The sequence below is a fragment of the Trichechus manatus genome, unplaced genomic scaffold (assembly GCF_000243295.1).
Source record: "Trichechus manatus latirostris isolate Lorelei unplaced genomic scaffold, TriManLat1.0 scaffold00012, whole genome shotgun sequence".
NCBI classification, from domain to species: Eukaryota; Metazoa; Chordata; class Mammalia; order Sirenia; family Trichechidae; genus Trichechus; species Trichechus manatus.
This window is the reverse complement of record NW_004443948.1, coordinates 14,278,250-14,300,309: the sequence shown is the minus strand read 5'-3', so window position 1 is coordinate 14,300,309 and position 22,060 is coordinate 14,278,250. Positions and strand designations below refer to the sequence as shown.

Genomic DNA, 22,060 nt, shown 5'->3' with positions numbered 1-22,060 from the left:
CATAGCCACCCTATAAGACAGAATAGAACTGGCCCATAGAGTTTCCAAGGCTGTAAATCTTCACCGAAGCAGACTACTACATTTTTCTTCTGTGAAGTGGCTAATAGATTCAAACCACAAATCTTTTTGGTTAGCAGCCGAGTGCTTTAACCACTGTGCAACCAGAGCTCCTGATAATCACAGGCATAGAGGTTAGGATTTAAAACACATATTTTGGGGGGATATAATTCAATCTAAACATTCCATCCTTTGGCCCCCCAAAATTCATGTCCTTGCCACATACAAAACACTTTCATCCCCCACTGACTGCTCTGGCAAGGATCACAATAAAGGGCCCCAGACAGAGCGAGAGAAAAATGTGGAACGAAATTCAAATTCACACACACACACACAAAAACAAACAAACAAACAACAACAAAAAAATAGGCTTCTGCTCTAACAGAGACTGTAGATACCCCAAGAGTATGGCCCCTGGACAGCCTTTTAACTCAATACTGAAGTTACTCCTGAGGTTCACCCTTCAGCCAAAGGTTATACAGGTCTATAGGTTCAACAGTAGCACACTTGAGTATCATGCTTCATAGTTCAATCATGTATACGAGACTAATGGGCAAAAGCGAAGGCAGGAAGGGATGGGAAAACTGGATGAATGGAAATAGGGAAAATGGGATGGAGAAGGGGAGAGTGTTGACACATCGCGGGGTTGGTAACTGATGTCACAAAACAATTAGTGTATTAACCGTTTAATGAGAAACTAATTTGCTCTGTAAACTTTCATCTAACTCACAATTAAAACAAAAACACATTTATCCCATCACATTATCACAAAAGTCTTAAATCAACTCCAAGTCCAAAATCTCATCTTCTGAAGAATCTAAATCAAATATAAGTGAAACTTGAGCCATAGTCCATTCTGGGGCAAAATTTCTCTTCATCTGTGAACCTGTGAAATCTAGAATACAAGTTGTCTGTTTCCAAAGTTCAATGGTGGAACAGGCACAAGGTAGACATTTCCACTACAAATGGGAGAAATTGGAGGGGAGGAAGACATAACAGGCACCAAGCAAATCCAAAACCCAGCAGAACAAATTACATTAGCTTTCAAGGTTTGAAAATAATCCTCTGGTCTCTGAGACCATTTGGACAATGGTCACACCCTGCAAACTCTGCATATTGGCCACACCCTCTGGGTGGAGGGCCCTTGGCCCTGGGCTTCAGCTCTGCCTTCTAGGCCCATTGGGACAGCAACTCTGCTCCCCATTCTCCTAGTCTATCTCGGTGGCAACCCCACCCCCTCGGCCCTGGCAGGCCCTGTCCTTCTGCCTCTTGGGCATGGCAGCCCCACCCCTTCAGCTATGAGTGGTGGCCGTGGCACACCTCAACAGCAGCCTCACTCTCTGGAATGAACTGAATTAAAGAAAATCCAACTCTTTGAAACCTAGGAGACCCCACCCTACACTAACTGTATCTCATTAACATAACAAAGACAACCCATTCCCGCATAGGGTTATAACCACAGGCATAGAGGTTAGGATTTACAACATAGTATTTTGGGGGGACATAATTCAATCTATAATGGTGTGTTAGTTTTTTATTGCTACATAAAAAATTACCACAAACTCTGTGACTTAAAGCAATACCCATTTTTTAGCTCACAGTTCTGTAGGTCAGAAATCGTGGCAAGTTGAACTGGGTTCTCTCCTTAGGGTCTTAAGAGGCCAAAATCAACGTATTAGCTGAGCTGAGCTTTTAACTGGAGACTCTGGGGAAGAATCCATTTCAAAGTTTATTCAGATTGATAATAGGATTGAGTGTCTTGTGGTTATAGAACTGAAGTCCCCATTTTCATTTTGACTGTCAGTCAGGGGTCACTTGAAGCTCCTGAAGGCTGTTCTCCAGCCTTTGCTTGTGGCTGCCTCAGTCTTCAAAACTAACAATGGCCTGTGGAATGAGAGAAAACTCCCCTTTTTAAAGTACTGGTGTGATTAGTTTAGTCCCACCTGATTATTCACCCTATTTTAAGATTAACTGAGTAGTGCCCTTAATTACATATGCAAAATTCCTTTTTACCATGTAACATAATTATGGGAGTAGCTCGAGGGAACAAAGGTCATGGGGGCCATCTTAGAATTCTGCCTATAACAGAGGCTTGTTATTTTCTTTCCATCAATACCACTTTCCCTGGATTTTGAGTTGTAGCTGATTTGCTTCAAAGTCATGTTCCGTATTGCCCAAGGCCCATTCTTGACCTTAGATCTCCTTCTTCCCATCAAAAGGCTATGGATGGGCTGTCACAATGTTAACAGGTAATTTTTGTGGAATCCTTATTGATTCTTGATAAAGGATTGAGCTAGTTGTATTGGTTTTCATCACATAGCTTAATTTTTCTACAGACTTGAGTGTATTTGGAGGGGCCCTTCAAAAAATTTGGTTTAGGGCTATGGTAGTGTTTTTATATTATTCATTTCTTTTGTTGTGTTTCTTAAAATGGAGCAATAAGTATTACACAGTTTTATTAACCTGAATCTGAAAAAAATGAAATACTCATTAATTTTGGAATCTATCCAAATATGAATAAATAACAAAATATTAAGTATGAGTCAGAATTGTCTCGAGGGCAATGAGTTTTGGTTTTGTTTTTTTTTTTGGTTTAACTTAGTACTTAAAATCCTAACTTAGTACTATGTTAATATTAAATACCAGAATAATGTAAATATTCTGACCTCAAATAAATATTATGAGATTAATATTTATAGATTTCACAGGCTATTGCAGAAATAAAATCACATTAAAACATTTTAGTAACACCTCTTGGATACAATATAAATTTTTTATTTTAAAACTTATAATTTATAGACAGAAAATGATATTATATTATATATGGTATATATAATGTAAATACATATGATATGCATTGCATCTAAATAATACATGCATGGCAGTTGTAATTACTACACTACTTATTTAAACGTATCAAATGTCACTCAAGAGAATAGTTGATAATTACATCCACTAAAGATATATAAATTACCAAATCAAATTAAATTAAAAAATATATATCTGGATGCTTTTTTAAATCTCTCTTATGCCAAGTATTTTCCCTCAGGTTTATTGGAGCTATTATTTTTATCTGCCCTACAAAATAGTTACCTCTTTGTCAGTAAATACGTTGTCGTACTTATCTTTCTGCCACCTTCTTGGTCTAGCGTAACACTTACATGTGGTAGGGGCACACCAAATGTTGGTGCAGTTAATTGATACACACATATGCATACGTAGGTAATACTGGCCTCGAAAATGTTCACGCAAGCAGCTTTAAATAGTGCTATAAAAAGATTAAGCAACATTAATGGTAACGGGCCAATCACATATTCCCCATTCTGCTAGTACGAGATAAAATACAACAAAAAGAAGGCACTAATGAGTTAGAATGGTGCCTTACTAAGCGTGTAATTAATGTTATTAAGAAACATTGCAGTTGCATATTAAAATTCCGTTAACTAAGCAGCCCTTCAGCAGCAATACATTTGTTCCTTGGTTGCAAGTTGCTTCCTCCCCCCCCCCACCCCCGCCTTCCTGATTGGCATCTTCATGCAATCTTTTTTTCTAAAAAATGAGATAATGGGGTGTGATCAGCCATCATGGTTTAGCGGGAGTGCTGACATGACAGTTCTGGCAAGTTGACAGGTTAAGTGAGTGGAAATGGATGTCTTGTCTCACCATTTGCTTGAAGAGCCATTTTTAAGCTATAGTCTTCTCCTTCTCACCCTCACCCCCACCGCCCCATCTACTCCAGATATGAGAAGTCTACTTTCCCAAGTCAGGACCTCGGAAGGATTTTTTCAACACCTCTGAAACTATTCTCCTTCTGCTAGTCAAAAAATGGGAGCGTTTCTTTAAGAATATTATGAGTATCACCTTATTTAATAATTAGCTTTCAGTAATATTAATTCATGAATTAACAGTCCCCTGAGGAAAACATAATTTTATTATTTTATTTCCAGTATTTTAGTCAGGAAAGAAAGTAGAAAAACTGTCATAAAGAAAAGAATAATATGGGAAAATGTGATTTAAAGTTCAAAATTTTTAAAAACTTTTGCAGAGATTTTCTATCTTGTGAATTTAGGCAGTTCTCAATTTATAACTTTTGCATAAATCAAAAGTTCTGTGAAATTTGCACACTGAATCTCAGTGTAATTTCTTATAGTTACATGATTTCCTGTACATACCTATAATTAAAATGGAATATATTTTTGTACTCCAAAATATAATAAAGTTTAAAATTATCTGTTAACATCCACCACTTAGTTACATTATGGGTTAACCATATATTTATTATAATGTATAAATACTTAATACAATTATAGGTTTAAATTAGGCTTGCTAAACCCAGTAAAGACCATTTCTATGAAAAAGTATGGTTCCACCACCATAATCTGTCAGTTTAACAAGCTGACTAAAAGAGCAGACTGACTTGCATTGCCAAAGGTGGCAAAGAAGCTGGGTGAGGGTAATGGTACCTTTATACAGCTGGGAGACTCATATCTCTAATATAATGCATGTGTTTTTCCCTCTGGGAGGAAAAACCTCCCATACTTCCTTACCTACTTAATCTCTAAGTACAAATCAAATCAATCTCTCTCTTTCTCTCTCCATCTCCTTCTCCCTTTCCCCTCTTTCTCTCTAATAATGCTTTCTCCAAGTACTGGGGGCAGAATGAGTCAAGTCACTCTCATTATGTTTGGTGTATGCTGTATTACAACACTTTTCATGTTGAATCATGCTTGATTGTGTCATTTCATTTAGTAAGACGTGAGTTCCAGAGAACAGAGATCTTGGTACATTCAAACCTTGACACAAAATAAGAACCAGTCAATGTTTGTTTAAAATAATTGATTTCTATTTTGAATTAAAGGGCCAACTAACATCTGAATGCATTTCAACACAAATTTATTACTGGGACGTTTTCCCATAATGTGTTGTATTAAAAAATAATTTTAAGGGACTGACCAAAGAACTAAATCACTATGTACATATAACTTTTTTTATTATAATATTCTTTTTATAGGCCTGCCTATGAGATACAAAAATGTACGATATTTTTGAACCAAATAAGTTCCTTTTTTCGAAGACATTCTTTCCACTCTTCATAATCAGAGAACTATTTCATTTTGATATTTGTACTGCTCCTTTTCAGGAAGGAGCATATTATGTATGACTGTAAATTAAAGAAAATTGTTTTAACCACTGTTTCAAAGCATATACATACTTTTTTGGTATATGTGTTAAACACTTATCCCAGTAAACTCAGTATCTTTGATCCTCCTTGGAAATACTTTCAGAGCTATTATATATATATCAATTTAGGACTACTACTGTTATTGTATAGTTACACTCTATAGTAAATATGGCTAACTTCATTTCTGATTTTAGATAATTCTGAATTAATTTTTTGGGGGCAGGGTGTGTATTAGTTTCAGGAGTACCTGGGTAGTGCAAACAGTCAACACACTTGGCTGTTAACCAAAAGATTGGAGGTTGTAGTCCACCCAGAAGTGGCTGGTGATCTACTTCCAAAAAATTAGTCATTGAAAACCCTATGGAGCACAGTTCTACTCTAACACTCATGGGTCACCATGAGGTTGAAACAATTCAAAGGCAACTGTTACCGGTATTAGCTTCCTAGAGCTGCTGTAACAAAGTATCACACTAAAACCAAAAAAATCCAAAGGGTTGCCGTCGAGTCGATTCCCACTCATAGCGACCCTATAGGACAGAGTAGAACTGCCCCATAGGGTTTTCAAGGAGCGCATAGTGGATTTGAACTGCTGACCTTTTGGTTAGCAGCCTGAGCTCTTAACTACTGCACTACCAGGGATGGCTTAAAACAATAGAAATTTGTTCTTTCACAGTTCTGGAGGCTAGAAGTCTAAATCCAGGGTGTTGGCAGGGCCAGTGTGAACTCATGTTAACTTACTAATTATATCTACAAAAATCCTAAGGTTACATTCACAAGTACTAGGGGTTAGGACTCGAACATATCTTTTTGGGGGACACAATTCAACCCATAAAAGGGTGTTTATGTATTATATGAAACCTCCACAATTAGTCTTCTCACAATTAATAAATTCCAAAAGAGTGGTTCAAAATGTAGAGAGTAATAGCTGCACATCTAGACTCATAAGAGGATTGAAATGCAATTTGTTATGTGAAATCTTTTATAGATAGAGAACCAAGGACAAAGTCTACGTGGACGAAGAATCTAAGGATTGTGATTCACTATAGTCATTTTCTTCTCTTTGTCCCTTCCCTTTATTTTTTTCCACATGTCATATTTATGAGAGCAGTAAACCATTTAGTACTTTTCCTTTATCCTTTTGACATCAAAAGGCAAATATATGTTATCATTGAAAAAAAGGTGTAATATTGGGATTTTATCATGATATGAGGATTTTTAATATTAGCTAGAAGTAAGGCACTAACTGGGGAAGAAAACATATCACTCATTTGGAAGAGTTATTTCTATGGACTGAGAAAGGAAAGTTGGTGATTTGGAAAGGTAGGTAATTCAGCAATTTGATCATTGGTATTCCTTGAAAATAGCGACAAATGAATAAAATGTGATTAAATGGGCTTTATAAAAAGGATTATTTTAAATCCTATCTCCCTAAATTATATTTTCCATTATAAATGCATTACTTCCTCTGAGCTGAATTATGGGTTAATAAGCTTCAAATAAAACATTGCACGACTTTATGCATTTCCAATGTTATTACCAGAAACTTATGAAATGAAGTGTTAAATAGTAAAAACTAAATAGAATTAAATAAGTTGAAGAAACAATCATTTATCAATTAGAAGCCAACCTGTTCTGATTATAAACTGGGTGAATAGTCATCTCTTACTCCTGGTCTATATTGCATTTTAATGAAATGACTTCTCGCCATCTGTTTCTTATTGGTGGGAGTAAGCCTGTTAAATAATTTTGTGCAAGAACTTCTAGAATTGATTATTATGCAATGTGTGTGTTTGTCTGGAGCCCTGGTGGCACAGTGCTTAAGAGCTCCAACTGCTAACCAAAAGATGGCAGTTTAAATCTACCAGCCACTCCTTGGAAATCTTATGAGGCAGTTCTACTCTGTCCTATAGGGTCACTATGAGTCAGAATCGACTCGATGGCAATGGGTTTTATGTTTGTCTCTGTTACCTTTGTTATTTCTGGGATAGTGGCTACTCATTTGTATTCTTTGGGTCATAGATTTTCAATTTGGAGTTGGGGATGCTTTCCACAAGGGGCATATCAGAATCAGTTGGGAGATGTTTTTCAAGCAACATATTTTCCTCAACTTCCCGCCACCCAGTTTACAGCAATATTGAGCCATAGTCACTGGTGGGAATGGGCCATATCCCTCAATTATGTTGAGATGGGGAAAAAAAAATTGAGCATCTTTCTGTAGATCAAGAATTCATTTTTAAATTGTCTATTCTAAGGCATTCGTTTAGTGCTCACTGTTTGTCTGAGGTTTTTCTAGGCCAGTTAAGGGCCCCATGCATAATGATATGCAAGACCCCATACTGGTAAGAGCTTACAACCAAACTGAGGAAGCAAGACACACACGTAGAGAAGAAAAAAAAGAGAGAGCGAGAGAGAGAAACAAGGCAATTTAAGCAAGGGCAAGTACTTGAAAGTATAAAGAATACAAGAAAACTACAAGATCAAAGTGTGTTGAGGTTAATCATTGTAGACAAGGTGTATCAAAGGATAATAGATATCAGGATGGGTTAACCACAAGAACAAGCAAATACGTACGCGAATGATTGAAAGTAGACTGGTCTGCCAAAATGCTGGAGCTACTTTGAGGACAAGTGAGTGTCAGGTTGTAAAATCTTGGACCACCTGATGGAGGCCAAATGCTAAATTGCAGAGAATAATTTGCAAGTATTGCAATAATAAGCAATAGCAAAGCACTGTAGGTTTTTGAATGAAGAGTGACTTAAGGTATATTTAAGAATGATTGTACGTATATGCTGCCTAGAAAGAGCAAGATCATGTGTTTTATGCTACTTTAAAAATAAAAGCAATTATTTAAGAAAAAACATAGTGTTATGCTTTTTGTTATATTATATCATATTGGAAAGCATATCATATAATATTTGCCTTTCTGATTGGTACTGAACGAGATACTTTCTCAGTTAATCAGATCTTGGTTTACAATGATCAGCGTAGTGGTTAAGAGCTACGGCTGCTAACTACAAGGTCAGCAGTTCAGATCCACCAGGCGCTCCTTGGAAACCCTATGGGGCAGTTCTACTCTGTCCTATAGGGTCGCTATGAGTTGGAATCAACTTGATGGCAATGGGTTTTTTTTTTTTTTTTTTTTTTTCTACAGTATCAGAGGCAGGAGGACAAGACAGGAGTCAGATGTGTCCTCATATCTGTCGCTTTAACCTTAAGAAAGCTGTGTACCCTTTATAAAACTCTGTTTACTGGTCTTTACATAATAATGGTAGAAGTTAACACATAGGGCACTTAGAGTATTAAGATAATGCCTGTGGATGGCTTAACACAATCTCTGGCACTTAATAAGTACTCAATTAATGTTAATTGTTGCCATTATTGTATTAAACAGTTTGTGATTCATCAGACTTTTAACCCAACCAAATGTTGAAAGAGAATATTTTTTAAATATGTGTATAGAATATATTAGAATTTAACAAGCAAAGAATATTCAAAAGTAAACATCTCTACTTGAGTTTTAAGACAAAAAGTTCAGTGTTTATTATTACAGAATAAAAATATTTATTCACTCAGGCATAAAATTATTCCCAAAGAGAGCAGCTGAGTGTCCGTCACCACCCTATGTAACATATTAATGTGCTTAACTGCTGCATGACTATCTCCATGTTCATTCCTGCCATAGAAAGTCATATTTTCCTGTAAAAACAACTCTGAACATGATGTGATTAACCTTTAGGGTCCCCATCCCCTCATCTGAAAGTCCACCTTATGCATGGCCTATGCTTCCTACTCGTGTTCAATCATCTGATTTCCATATCACCCACTCACTCTCACCCGCCTGTATTAGCATAACAGAGCTGTGGCGTGACTTTGATTGAAGCCAGCTTGGGCTGAATGCAGTATCAAAGCATAATTTAGCAGGAATCAAATCTAATTTACTGTGCCTTGTATTTAAATTCTCAAAACACAGTTTCAAGAGAACTGCCTCAGACCTCTAATCTCAACTGACCTCTTTATATTCGGGTCTATGTCTCTGGAAATTGCACAACATCCTTTCCGTATAGAGCTGTTGTTTTTAACTTGTAAGTGTTGATTAAACACTGAATTGCACCACTGTGTTTACTTCAGCTCATATCTTGTTATAGCCGAAGCAATAAAAATATCAAAAAAAGTATCAAATGATAATAGACATCAGGATGGGTTAACCACAAGAACAAGCAAATACTTACGCGAGTGATTGAAAGTAGACTGGTCTGCCAAAATGCTGGAGCTACTTTGAGGACAAGTGAGTGTCAGGATGTAAAATCTTGGAAAATTAAGCAAGTAGGTCATTACATCATAGTCACAAAAGATTTGTCTAATGCTTTCAGGATTTAGAGAGGATATAAATATTTATTTACAGTCTTCTGTCTTACAAACATATTAGAGAATTGCCATTTCTATAACCGGCAAATTCTTCTGGAGTTTATAAGTCAACCTCTCTAATTCCCATTGGGTTTAAATGTGTGTTTTGAATTGTCATCTTGAGGGCCTAATCGTGTTGTGTGTGTGTGTTTTTTTATATTTAGTGGGAGCCATCATGGAAAATCCATTTTATGTATAGCACACTTTGCACTATTGTGTTGTCTTGACAAAATGCCACCTCTCTGCCTATTCCTTCCCAATGGTGTTATCAGCCAAGTACTCTCTTCTCAAACCATTTTCACCGCCACCTGGCAGAAATACTGGAACTGCGAAGTGTTATCAGAAGAGTTATTGATGCGGTTTTTCATTTTAAAACCTCCAAAAATAAATTTCTTCATCTAATATCCCTTCGCAGAAGATTGCAATATATAGATCTTGGGCAGAGAAGGAGAGTCTATGGAAGTAGAAATGATTGATCCAATTTGTTTTGGTCATCCAAATTCAAGTGACAATAGAAAAGGATGTCAATTTTCAGAGACTTGAATACTCTTGAAATCTTTTGGTTAACCATGATTTTGGTTAACCATGATGCCTCAAGGAGATAGATTGACACGGTGACTGCAACAATGGGCTTAAGCATAACAACATTTGTGAAGGTGGTGGAGGACTGGGCAGTGTTTAGTTCTGTTGTACATAGGGTCGCAATGAGTCAGAACCGACTCGAAGGCACCTAACAACAACAACATGATTATTTTATTTTTAATTTAAAAAAATTCAGGTAATTCCAGTTCCAATGGGATCAGTGTGGCTTAATCTCTGGTGACAATAAGTTATTTGGTACATTAAAACAAAAAAACCCAAACCTCTCGCCACTGAGTCAATTCCAACTCATAACGACCATATAGGTCAGAGTAGAACTGCCATGTAGGGTTTCCAAGGAGTGGCTTGTGGGTTTGAACTGCCTCCCTTTTGATTAGCAGCCATAGCTCTTAACCACTGCACTACCAGGGCTCCATTTGGTACATTAGAAGTAGAGTATATTTATAATAACTTGGATTAAATGTGCAATATCAATAAATATCACATACAAGTATATTTCATAGAATACTTAACACAAATGCTGATAGCTTTTTGTTAGTGGGCTTTATAAAAATTCAATAGTGGGTAAAAACTCTATAAATTATGATTTCCTGGTCTTTTTATAAGATCTCATCAGTAGTAAATATTACATTGTGATATTGCAGAATTCCTTTGTCTTTTAAGAGTTCTAATGAAATTTTCACTTACAGTGCTGTTATGAATAACAATTCTCAAATGAATTTTTTACACCAACTTTCTATGGTTTTCTAGCCTTGCATCTGCCCTTTTTCCAGTCACCATAAACATTGCTTCCAGATGGTTCTTTCTTTAAAACACAAACCTGATTGTATCTCTGTTGTATAAAAGTCTTCGCAGAGATCTCAATAGCTTTCAGAACAAAATGTAAGTTCCTTTAGCATAAATTATATGGCCATACTTAAAGGGTTGCTATGAGTCGGAATCGACTCGACGGCAACGGGTTTGGGTATGTCATCTCTGGAGCCCTGTGGCGCAGTGGTTAAGAGTTCAGCTGTTAACCAAAAGGTCAGCAGTTTGAATCCATCAGCTGCTTCTTGGAAACCTTATGGAGCAGTTCAACTCTGTTCTATAAGGTCACTATGAGTTGGAATCAACTCAGCAGCAGTGGGTTATATCATGTCTGCATTCCGGATTCCTCTAATTCTCAAAATCATTTAAAGTCCCCAACCCCATAAGTCTCTGCCTAACTTGCTGCTTCTCTGTATCACAAATGACCTACTCTTCATCTAGCAAACTCTTACCTGTGTTTCAAAACACACAAGTATAGGCATTTCCTCATCTCTTTTCTCTTATTTCCTCATCATTTGGTTAAATTATTACTCAAATCATACTCTGTTGTATTTGTTTTTATGTATTTATTTAGTTGGAAGTCTCTGTCATAGGTTGTAAGCCCCTTGTGGGCAAGAGCAATTTTTTATTTGATTTTGCATCCCCTGTACCCTGAGTTGGAATTGACTTGATGGCCACTGTTTTTTTTTTTTTTTTTTTGGTACCAAGCACAGTGCCTGATGTATAGTAGGCATTCAGTATGTTTTGAGTGAATAAATGAATGAATCATATCTTTTAAGAAAAGTAGACAGATATGATTGCCAGTCCTTATTTTGGGGATTAATTTTTAACTGTGTTAAAATTGTATCTTCTGGATTACACATTTTTCAAAATCACTCAGCATCAACAAGATGTTTTCAAAGGTGAAAAATCAAGCTCAACGAATATAGTAGTTCTATTTAAAGTAAATGTGGTAGTTTTACTAAAATGTATATATATACACATAGAGTTGTAATAATATGCTTAAACCTAAAAAATATGCTTTTATTGCTTTCATTTGATGTTTCATTTGATGATTTTAATTATATTTAATCAGTTATTACATTTTTTAAAAAATTTTTATGTAGAAGGACTTATAGAGTATATGGGTCTGTATGTTTTTACTAACTAGTTATGGGAAGCAATTGAAATCCTTTCTGGCCCAAAGCACTACAAATGAGCTAATACACTGAATATGAGACTTTTATTAAAGACTTTTACATAAATGATTTTTACTAAATTGACTTCATTTTTGAGAGATGCAAACTAAATTACTCAATATTTTTCCTTTAGTTAGTGTCCATATGGGAACTATAAATTTTTTTTCATAGAATTACAAAGAAGGAAAATATCAAGCATCAACTCTTACATTTTTCTAAACATATATTTTTCCTAGAATAATACAAATGATCGAGACTGACCTTAAAAGATTTGTTTTGTTTTTTGGGTTTTTTTGTTACAACTATCTGGCAGTTTCAAATCTCTCTCTTGAAAAATGGACACCACGATGTTTTATGAATTTTGTTGTTGTTCTTGTTCCTCTGATTTAATTTTGCAAGGTTGGCTTAAACTATCATTCCTGTTAGAAACCATGAAAAAAAAACAATGTATCTGTTGATTCAGTGGACTTGTATAGAAATAACAAGAAGATTGTAAGAAGCAAGTAATCTCCTGAAAACGTAAGGCAACATAAACTGTGCTCTGTTCTAATAGATCTATAAATCTGGGTTCCCCAGGCTGTTAGAGTGAGTCTTCTGTTATCTATATTTACACAAGAAAATTTCTCCTAGTAGATTTATCCCTTCTGTCCCTGGGTTATGTGTTGAATTAGGAGGCAGTATAAATAGAAGCCCCCCAAAATAAGTCACTGCAAATCTCAATGAATTTCTTGGGAAAAAAAAAAAAAACACTTCTTTTTCACCGCTGTAATTCTTGGAAGTATGAGTAATTGGTTGTGTGTTTTGGTTTACCCTACACTTGCTCCATCCTTGGACCTATGCTTATATGTTCCAGAAGGACTAGAAGAATTTGGTGTGAAAGTTTTTACTGGACACTGCTTATTGTTAGAGTTGTTTAAAGTTTTAATTTTAGGATTGCTGCCAGTTATACCAGGTTCTGAAAATTAAAGTTGATTTTCAAGTCTTTTCTTGGCTTTAGTTTCCTAACATAAGCAGCTAGTTAAACTGAAAGCAGATGATTAAAAATGTCATGGAGTAAACATGGTGTTTTCTCTTCAACAGGAGTGGGTTTTTGTACGAGAAAGAATATATCCTTGTGATAACTTCCAGTTATACTGTCTACGGGTCGTGTCTTCTACTTTCTTCTCTCTTTACCATTAGGCCTCAATTTGAATCAGAACTTTATTAAGATTTTTACTCTTATCCCTCCCTCCTCACCTGTTCCTATTAATGATTTGTGTCTAGGTTTCATTTTCTTCACCTACTCAAACTTACTAGTCTCCTGATCAGACTTTCTATTTATTGACCCCACACACCAATCCATGTCACCTTCAGTGGAGGGCTAAAATTTCCAGAAATTCTGCTTTGCGTGTATTGTCTTCAAAAGAGTTTGAATAAAATCCTCACTTTGGCTTTTCATGCTTTCCTTATCCTGCGTCCAAATCTATCCTTTTTGACATATGACTTTTATACAAGTTGGACCCTCCATTCCTGCTAGATTATACCCTGTATGCTCGATGAGCTCTTGTCCCTTGTACTTTGCTCAGTAAGTCCCTTGCTAAGAATGCGTTTATTTGTCTCAACTTATCAAAATACTGCCGTTTCCTCAAAGCACATGTAATGCCCATTTCAGGTACAAAGATTTTCCCAGCTGCTGCAGCACAAGGGGATTCATCTATCCTGATGTCCTGTCATGTTTATTACATGTACTGTAACGAAGTGCTCCTCCACTGTCATAGTACCTCTATCATTGCACTTCCCACGCTCGTAGACAATTGTTGGTTTAGTTTTGTTGTTGTTATGTTTTGTGTTTTCTATGAGACTATAAGCTCCTTGGAGTCCTGGTGGCACAGTGGTTAAGAGCTCAGCTGCTAACCAAAAGCTCAGTAGTTCGAATCCATCAGCAGCTCCTTGGAAACGCTATGGGGCAGTTCTACTCTGTGCTGTAGGGTCACTATGAGTCAGAATCAACTGGACGGCAATGGGTTTAGTTTTTTTTGGATAAGCTCCTTAGGAGTCCCTGACTGACACAAATACTTGAGTGCTTAACTACTAAGCAAAAGGTTGGCAGTTCAAAGCCACCCAGAGGTGCCTCAGAATAAAAGCCTGGCAATCTGCTTTGGAAAGGTCACAGCTTTGAAAACCCTATGAAGCACAGTTCTACTCTGCACGCATGGGGTTGCCATGAGTCGAAATCAACTCTAGGACGAAGGTTTTTTGTTTGTTTGTTTGTTTGTTATGTTTTTCTTTTTGAGCTCTGTGATGATTGAAATAGGTGCTTTTCATTAATCTTTAGTGACAAATAAGGGAGCATAGTAATTGCCTGATTAATTCTTATTTATGTTAATGGTTTAAAATGAATTAAATTGCGTCAACTATTTTCATACATGTCCGTATATCGTTAGTTATAGTTATATGTAATTCCCATCACTTCAAATCCTCAATGTAAGCACTTTGAGAATAGGGATCATATTTTATGCCTTTTGTCATCCCAGTGCCTAGTACACTGTCTTGTAAATACTATGAGAATCATCAGTGTTTGTCAATAGACCGATTTCAGAGGAAGAAAATGCTTGTGGAAGGGAGTGATTCGTTTGTATCTTTATTTAAAAGGTAGGACCAAATAGGGAAGCCATATTTTTCATTAAAAATATTAAAATACTATTAAAAATTATTTCTTATGCAAGTATATGGACCACAGGGTTACATAATACATTTAAAATGTATCTACTAATACGTTTACCTCTTTTCTCATATTTGTTAGAGTGTTCTTTCTCCCCCTTCTCTTTTGCATTTTGGGAAAATGTGAAAAAATAAATTAAAAAACTGTAGCTTCTGTCTGGTGCTGAGCAATCCATCTAGTACCAGATTTTCTGTTAGATATCTTTTTCTTTGTCAATGGTTAATATTTACACTCTTTCTCTCCTTTTAAATTATAGCTCCGCCACAGTTTGTGGTTAGGCCAAGAGATCAGATTGTTGCTCAAGGTCGAACAGTGACATTTCCCTGTGAAACGAAAGGAAACCCGCAGCCAGCTGTTTTTTGGCAGAAAGAAGGCAGCCAGGTGAGTGTGCAGCTTGACTGCTTTTCTGAAATCTCTGAACTCCCCCGTCTCTGGTGATCCTCAATGTTTGCCCAGCCGCTCTTGTTATCAATGTTGAATTTATTATACTTTTAAACAAAGAGACCAATGAATTCTAGAATAAGTGGGAGTTAGCTGTTCTGATATAACATTCTTTATTTGCTAGTGTTCATTTTCTCAAAGTCTGGGTCTGACATATACTGGAAACAATGCAATGTTACTAAATTGTCTTAAAAAATCAACCAAAACCTCTGTAGCTATTTAAAAATTCTGAACAAGAAAATAATTTTGCTCTCTTGCATTTAGCTACATTGGGATTATTGAGTAAATTCATAAAAATAAGGTGCTTAGAACAGTGCCTGGTATGTGGGAAACATTAAAAAATATTCCCATTATTAATTGGCCTAGAAACCTAGTCTTAATCCTCACTCATAGATAGGCACTATAAATACTTTTATCATTATTAATTTAAGCATGCTTCTGTTTAAGAGTAGAAGAAATCTTGCCTTGTATTATTCTTTTTGGATTCCTTCATAGTGCAGTTAAACAGGAAATAATACAGTATATGCAAGAAGTTAGGAACAGTGGGGGCACCGTGGTTAAGCACTCACTTCCTAACCCAAAGATCAGCAGTTTGAACCTACCCAGAAGGTTCACGTAATGACGGCAGTCTAGGAAACCCTATGGGGCAGTTCTACTCTGTCCTATAGGGTCACTCTGAGTCAGAATTGACTTGACAGCAATGGGTATACAAGAGGAACCAACACCTGTGTTGTCTTTGCTGTGCCCTGGTTTGCCCTCTCCAGGGCCTACTGTGGGCAAGATGGCCTCTCCGAGTCTCTGCTAAAAGTCAATCGGATAGACTACTTTTTTCATTCAAGTCTTGGGTCTGAGGTACGATCAGTGTTTAGCATCTAATTTCTGAGGTAGAGTTTCCAGCTTAAACCAGATGAGAAATTCTGTTCTTTGCCTAAGACTTTATCTGTGCATTCCTGAGGGAGCTAGAGAGATTCTTGTTCTAGACTCCAGAACCATCGCCAAAGATGCACATAGTTCTCAGGAAGACATTGACTGACCCTCTTCCTCAGCACCCTCTACTGTTAGTCCAAGTTCTGGAAAAGTTTCCTGGGGGATATGGCATATTTTAGGCAATATTACAAACCTGTTCGTTAAAAATCACGTGTCTGCCTAGAGAGGCACCAAGAAACTCCCCTCATCATTGTGTCTAATGGCTGGGGGTCCTGTACATTCCTGTACCACCCCAAGCTAGCAGTTTTAACAACTCAGCCTAGATGGACAAATTGTTTTTCTCGCTTTCCTCAACTCTCCTTGTTGGAGTCACACACCCTTTGTTTTGTGTGAGGTGGAGGTGGTGGTTGGGAGATAAGGTACAGTAATAGCTGCTGCCTTACACATCAGAATTGTTCCAGGTCTTTACTCCCTGGTTTTTTTTTTTTTTTTTTTTAAATCATTTGGTAACTATAAAATAGATTTCTGCGTGTAGAGTTCCCTTGACTTTTCGCTTAAAATTAGCTGTGGGATAGAAACATTCCAAACTCTAGAATGAGTTTAAAGCAACATGACATAGTTAAACACACCTGTAAGTGCAGACACACACACACGCGCGCACACACACACACACGCGCACACACACACACTCATTTACTCCCTGAAAGAGGAATAGTGGGAAAGCCATTTCACACTTTATTATTATTTTTTTATTTTGAACTGTACAATCTTTGTAAGGTTATTTAATGACACAAAAATGAATTTTCTTAATCTATAATTTGGGAATAATAAATTTTACTTCACATGAGTTATGAAAATTACATGAAAGATAGATTAGATATGTAAAAGTGCTTTACACATTATGGTCAAACAAGACCATAATAAATATAATAATGTTAATAAATTTTATTATTGCAAATTTATACTTTAAATCCACATATTGACTAAAATCCCATGAAAGTGTAATCCCTTGTTATTGTACAGACACAGCTATATAAAAAAAAACCAAACCCCATTGCCATCGAGTCCATTCCAACTCATAGCGACCCTACAGGACAGAGTAGAACTGTTTCCTAGGCTATAATCTTTATGAGAGCAGATCACCACGTCTTTTCTCCAGCTGAATAGCTGGTGGGTTCTAACCACTGACTTTTCAGTTAGCAGCTGAGTGCCAGGACTACTTATATGTAAATTATATCTCCTAAAATATCTAGATACTGTTTACAAGATACTGCATATATACATCATTTTTAAATGTGCTACATTGTGTTTCAATGATTTTGAAGCAAGTAATGGTCAAATAGTATTTAAATTTTTTTTTTCTGTTATTTGCTAACCCAAAACCAAACCCAATGCCGTCATGTGGATTCCAACTCACAGCAACCCTATAGGACAGAGTAGAACTGCCCCATAGGGTTTCCAAGGCTGAAAATCCTTATAGAAGCAGATTGCCACATCTTTCTCCCGAGAAGCAGTTGCTGGGTTCGAACCACCAACCTTTTGGGTAGCAGCCGAATGCTTAACCATTGCACCACCAGGGCTCCATTATTTGACACAGTGACATGTAATTCCAGAGATATTAGTCTTAAGGATTACAAAAAATTTCCAGTCTGATAATTTGATATGATTATAATCTTAGATAAGTTTTTTTTTTCTTCCGTTCGTCTTTCTGCCTCCCAGCAGATAGAGAAAGAAGAGAGAATGAGAACAAAAGAGAAGGGCTTGATCAAACTGTAGATTTTCAAATCATGAATTGGAATATTAGGAAAAATAAATCAGTCTTACTGTCTCTAGTATCCAATTTTTACAGTGATCTATGACTACCCATCAGTACAAAGAGTTAAGAGCCTGAGCTTAATGGTCCATATGCCTCAATATGTGCTGATAATGCCAATTAGCACTAATAGGATACCCAGGCACTTCAAGGCAAGAACAGCTCTGTAGAGTTCCTGGGTTTTGCTTGTAATCCATTTTCTTTTGCCTGTGTCACATAAGCAGGGAATAAAGATGATGGGTTAACCTCAATCGGATGCCATTTTCCATGTCAACAAATCATTTAGAAGGTGGACTGATATTACATTGTAGAGAAAGAGATCCCTGAGTGAATTAAGCCCATCTGATGTATTAGCGCTATGTAAATTAGTATTCTAATTGTAGGAAAGTGCACACTTTGAGTTATTGTATCATTTTCAAGTGGCTTTAAAATTTAGACCCTTCTCTTTTAGATGTTTATTTCAGTAATATATTTGAATTCCACAGGAGAATTAGCTTGTTCTCAAATTACACTTCATATGTGTGGCAATGTCTAGCCTCATACGGTAACACAAATTTTATAAGAGGGCAACAGCATTCTGAAATCATATTTCTGACAAGCTAGCAAACATCACTACTTTTAGAAAGGGTTTAATAACATGGTAATGTTTATGTAAAGTGGGCTTATAGTGTCACACTTGAATCTAATAAAGTGGACATCCATCATGTTGCAATAAAGAGAAGAGCTTCTAATTAAAGTAGGACATCATTTGCAGGATTAAAGTCATTTAGTGTAATTGAAAAGTGTTAATACCCTATTTTATCCTCTTCCATTGGTATTACTTCAAGGGTAAAAACATTTTAAGGTGAAAATGTGTCTTGTGTCTGTAACTGAATGTTATTACCTCCTGATTATAACGTATTGAAACTGTTTAATTACAAACCTGGAAAATTAATTACTATACCGAGAAACAGATCCCAGAGGGTTATAGTGTTCTTTTTTGTGAGTAAATACAACATAAAAATTGATATGTCCTTACTTATAATCCAACTTGGAAACATACCTCAATATGATTTATTATACCCAAATGTTTCTCTTAATTGAACAACAGTAAAGCAACATAGGTCATCCAGGTTAATATCACTGCTCTTGTATAAGAACTTTTAAAGATTTGCAGTTGGGCTGTATGTATTTATTATGACAATTGGGAGGATGGTGCAGGACCAGGCAGTGTTTCATTCGGTTGTACGTAAGGTCGCTATATGAGCCAGCACCAACTCAATGACACCTAATAATAATAATTTATTATGAGATATTTGGTAACCTAATATTTTAAAGTTATCTTATGGAATTCTTTAAGCTTAGCATGTATATATTCCAGAAACAGTCTACATTCTATTTTTTGTTTTCAATAATGTATTTAATGTTGCTTAGACTGTAGTGTTTGTTCATAGCTCCTTCCGAAGCTATCGTGGCCGACTGTCAGCTTACAGAAAAAGAAGATTCAGCTGTCTGTGTTGGTCTCCGTCACACACTTTTGAACACCTTTTGGAGAAATTCAGCTGAGTCCATAAAGTGTTTCAAGTGATCAGAAGAAATTATATTTGGCATTCATTCGTACTTTGCAGCTTATAAAGCGCATACATAGTTCATATTACAGTCCTGATCCTCACACTGTCTTATGGCTTGAGTCAGATAAGCATTATTCATGCCCATTTTACAGATGAGGAAACCAGGTGTCAAAAGATTTTAAATAACTAGCAAAAAGTCAGAGAGAGTGTAAATGGTTAAGATACAGATATTTTAAAATGCAGATGACTGTTTCTTCTACTAGATCATGCTTACTTCTTAGGGAAGATCGTTTTTCCATGATTTGGAAAAAGTTCCCCAAATGGCAACCCACTGTGTGCCATTTACTCATTTCAGTACTGTTTTTTTTAAATCTGATTTTTTCCTCTTTTAACCATGTTCCCATTATTTTAATACCTGTTATATTTCCCTGCTGAGTGGAGAAAAAAATACTAATGAGAAGACTGTGTTTGCTTCCACAGAATCTGCTTTTCCCAAACCAGCCCCAGCAGCCCAACAAGAGATGCTCGGTGTCGCCAACTGGAGATCTCACGATTACCAACATTCAACGTTCCGACGCGGGTTACTACATCTGTCAGGCCCTCACTGTGGCAGGCAGCATTTTAGCAAAAGCTCAACTGGAGGTTACGGATGGTACGATATTATCATTATTATTGGACTCGTCTCATGAAAACAATGATTTTATTTTAGCACACGTGTGAACCATGTGAATTTTTCTGATTTGCTAATTCATTTAAGTTAATGCTCATTTTCAAAGTTTGAATCTACATAAAATAGAGCATTTTGACTGGTTTCTAATTCTCCCGTATATAACACCATTTATTGTCCCAAAGAAGAACATCACTGCACAATCCATTTTATTCTTAAAAATATAGTCATGCATTTTTAAAATAAATGGCACAACAATGGTAGTATACAGAAATTTATATGGTATATTTTTATTTAGACTTATGTGACATGATTGCTTCTAATGAATGTTAATAATTTTATTTTACTAAAGGAGGAGGAGCTATCACCTTTAATATCGTCAGTAAACACACGAGTGTGTTTTTGATCAACTAATCACATTATGAAATTCCTATGACTTTTTAATTATACTTTTACTAAGTTTAATTAAATGCCTACCAAAGTACTGATGAATGCTAAAATTAAATTTTTTATTTGCACATATATACCATGATTCTTAACTGAGGAGCCTACATTTATAATAAAAATAGAGATATAGGGCTCTACATAATTTGATTTTTTTTTTTCCCACAAGCTTATTTGTCACAATTGATAGTTAGGTATTTCATGAATTTCTGAGCATGAACTTAATCCCTATTCTTTGATGTCTTAAGTTAAGAATTCTCTCTTGTGCCCTTGTATTTGTGAGTTTTTTGTTTTGTTTTGTTTTTCTCCTAATGCTGGCTTCTGAGATATTAGAGCTTTGGTCTGTGACCTCTCTGATTTTCTTCTTTCTCTGCTGGTGACAATTTGGTGCTCTTTCATACAATTAAAATTTACATGTAGATTAAAAGGTCATTTAAAATTAATAGAAAGGCAGTATTTTTTAATATCTGTCCATGGTATTGCCTGATTCAATGCCATGTCAGGAATGGGAATAAACAGAACACACAAACATCGGCTGTGAGGACATGGAGTCATTAATGGCCGCACCTGCTGATCATGCAGAGATTTACTGCTATGGAGCTGAAAGGAGAAGTCAGGTTCAAGGGTAACAGTGATGAGAAATTCTTCCTTTAGATGGGGAAGATCTTTGATCCTTTGTACCTCCATATTTCTTTAAAAGAGTAAAGATCATTGTTAATCTTTTAAAGTCCTTTCGTGTTCTATTATCAGCAAAAATGTCCAGATACGTATACTTGGTATATAAGATATTCTGAGCAAATAATAATTTTTATTCTGTATTTACTGTAAAATATTCCAAACCTAACGATTAAGATCTCTATTATCATCTCGTTGCTTATGGTATTTTACAGAAGATAAACTTCACAATGTTTCTAAATGAAGAAATGGTTATAGAAAACGCAAACCATATTTCTAGAGAACAAAATTGATAAATTAGAAGAGCTAGTCGATATGACTGATACTGTTCATGGTGAATACTCGTATTATGTTTGATGTAATGAAAAGGAAAACTTCTGTTTTCATAATGTATGTTAGTTGTTGTATAATCTCAGAAATAGTAGTTATTCTAGCTTCATTTCTGACAACAAACTTAAAAGAGTGATGAGCAAGTTTAAATCTTCTGATGACTGAGATGGCTCCATACATTTTGGGTTAACTGACATGGATATTAATTCCTACATTGATTTTTACTTAAGTAAGCAATCACGAAGTCAAGATCCTTTTGCCACCATCAGTAAATGGAGGTTATA

The 22,060-nt window shown here is 36.0% G+C and overlaps 1 protein-coding gene across 1 annotated transcript in view; it reads left to right on the top strand.

Annotated features, from left to right (window-relative positions):
* ROBO2 (roundabout guidance receptor 2) overlaps positions 1-22,060 on the top strand; it is a 591,630-nt gene that overhangs the window by 463,191 nt on the left and 106,379 nt on the right. Inside the window, exons 7-8 of the mRNA XM_023726649.1 lie at positions 15,186-15,310; positions 20,141-20,312. Of these exons, the coding sequence (XP_023582417.1) occupies positions 15,186-15,310; positions 20,141-20,312 (297 nt within the window). The remainder of the gene's footprint in view (positions 1-15,185; positions 15,311-20,140; positions 20,313-22,060) is intronic.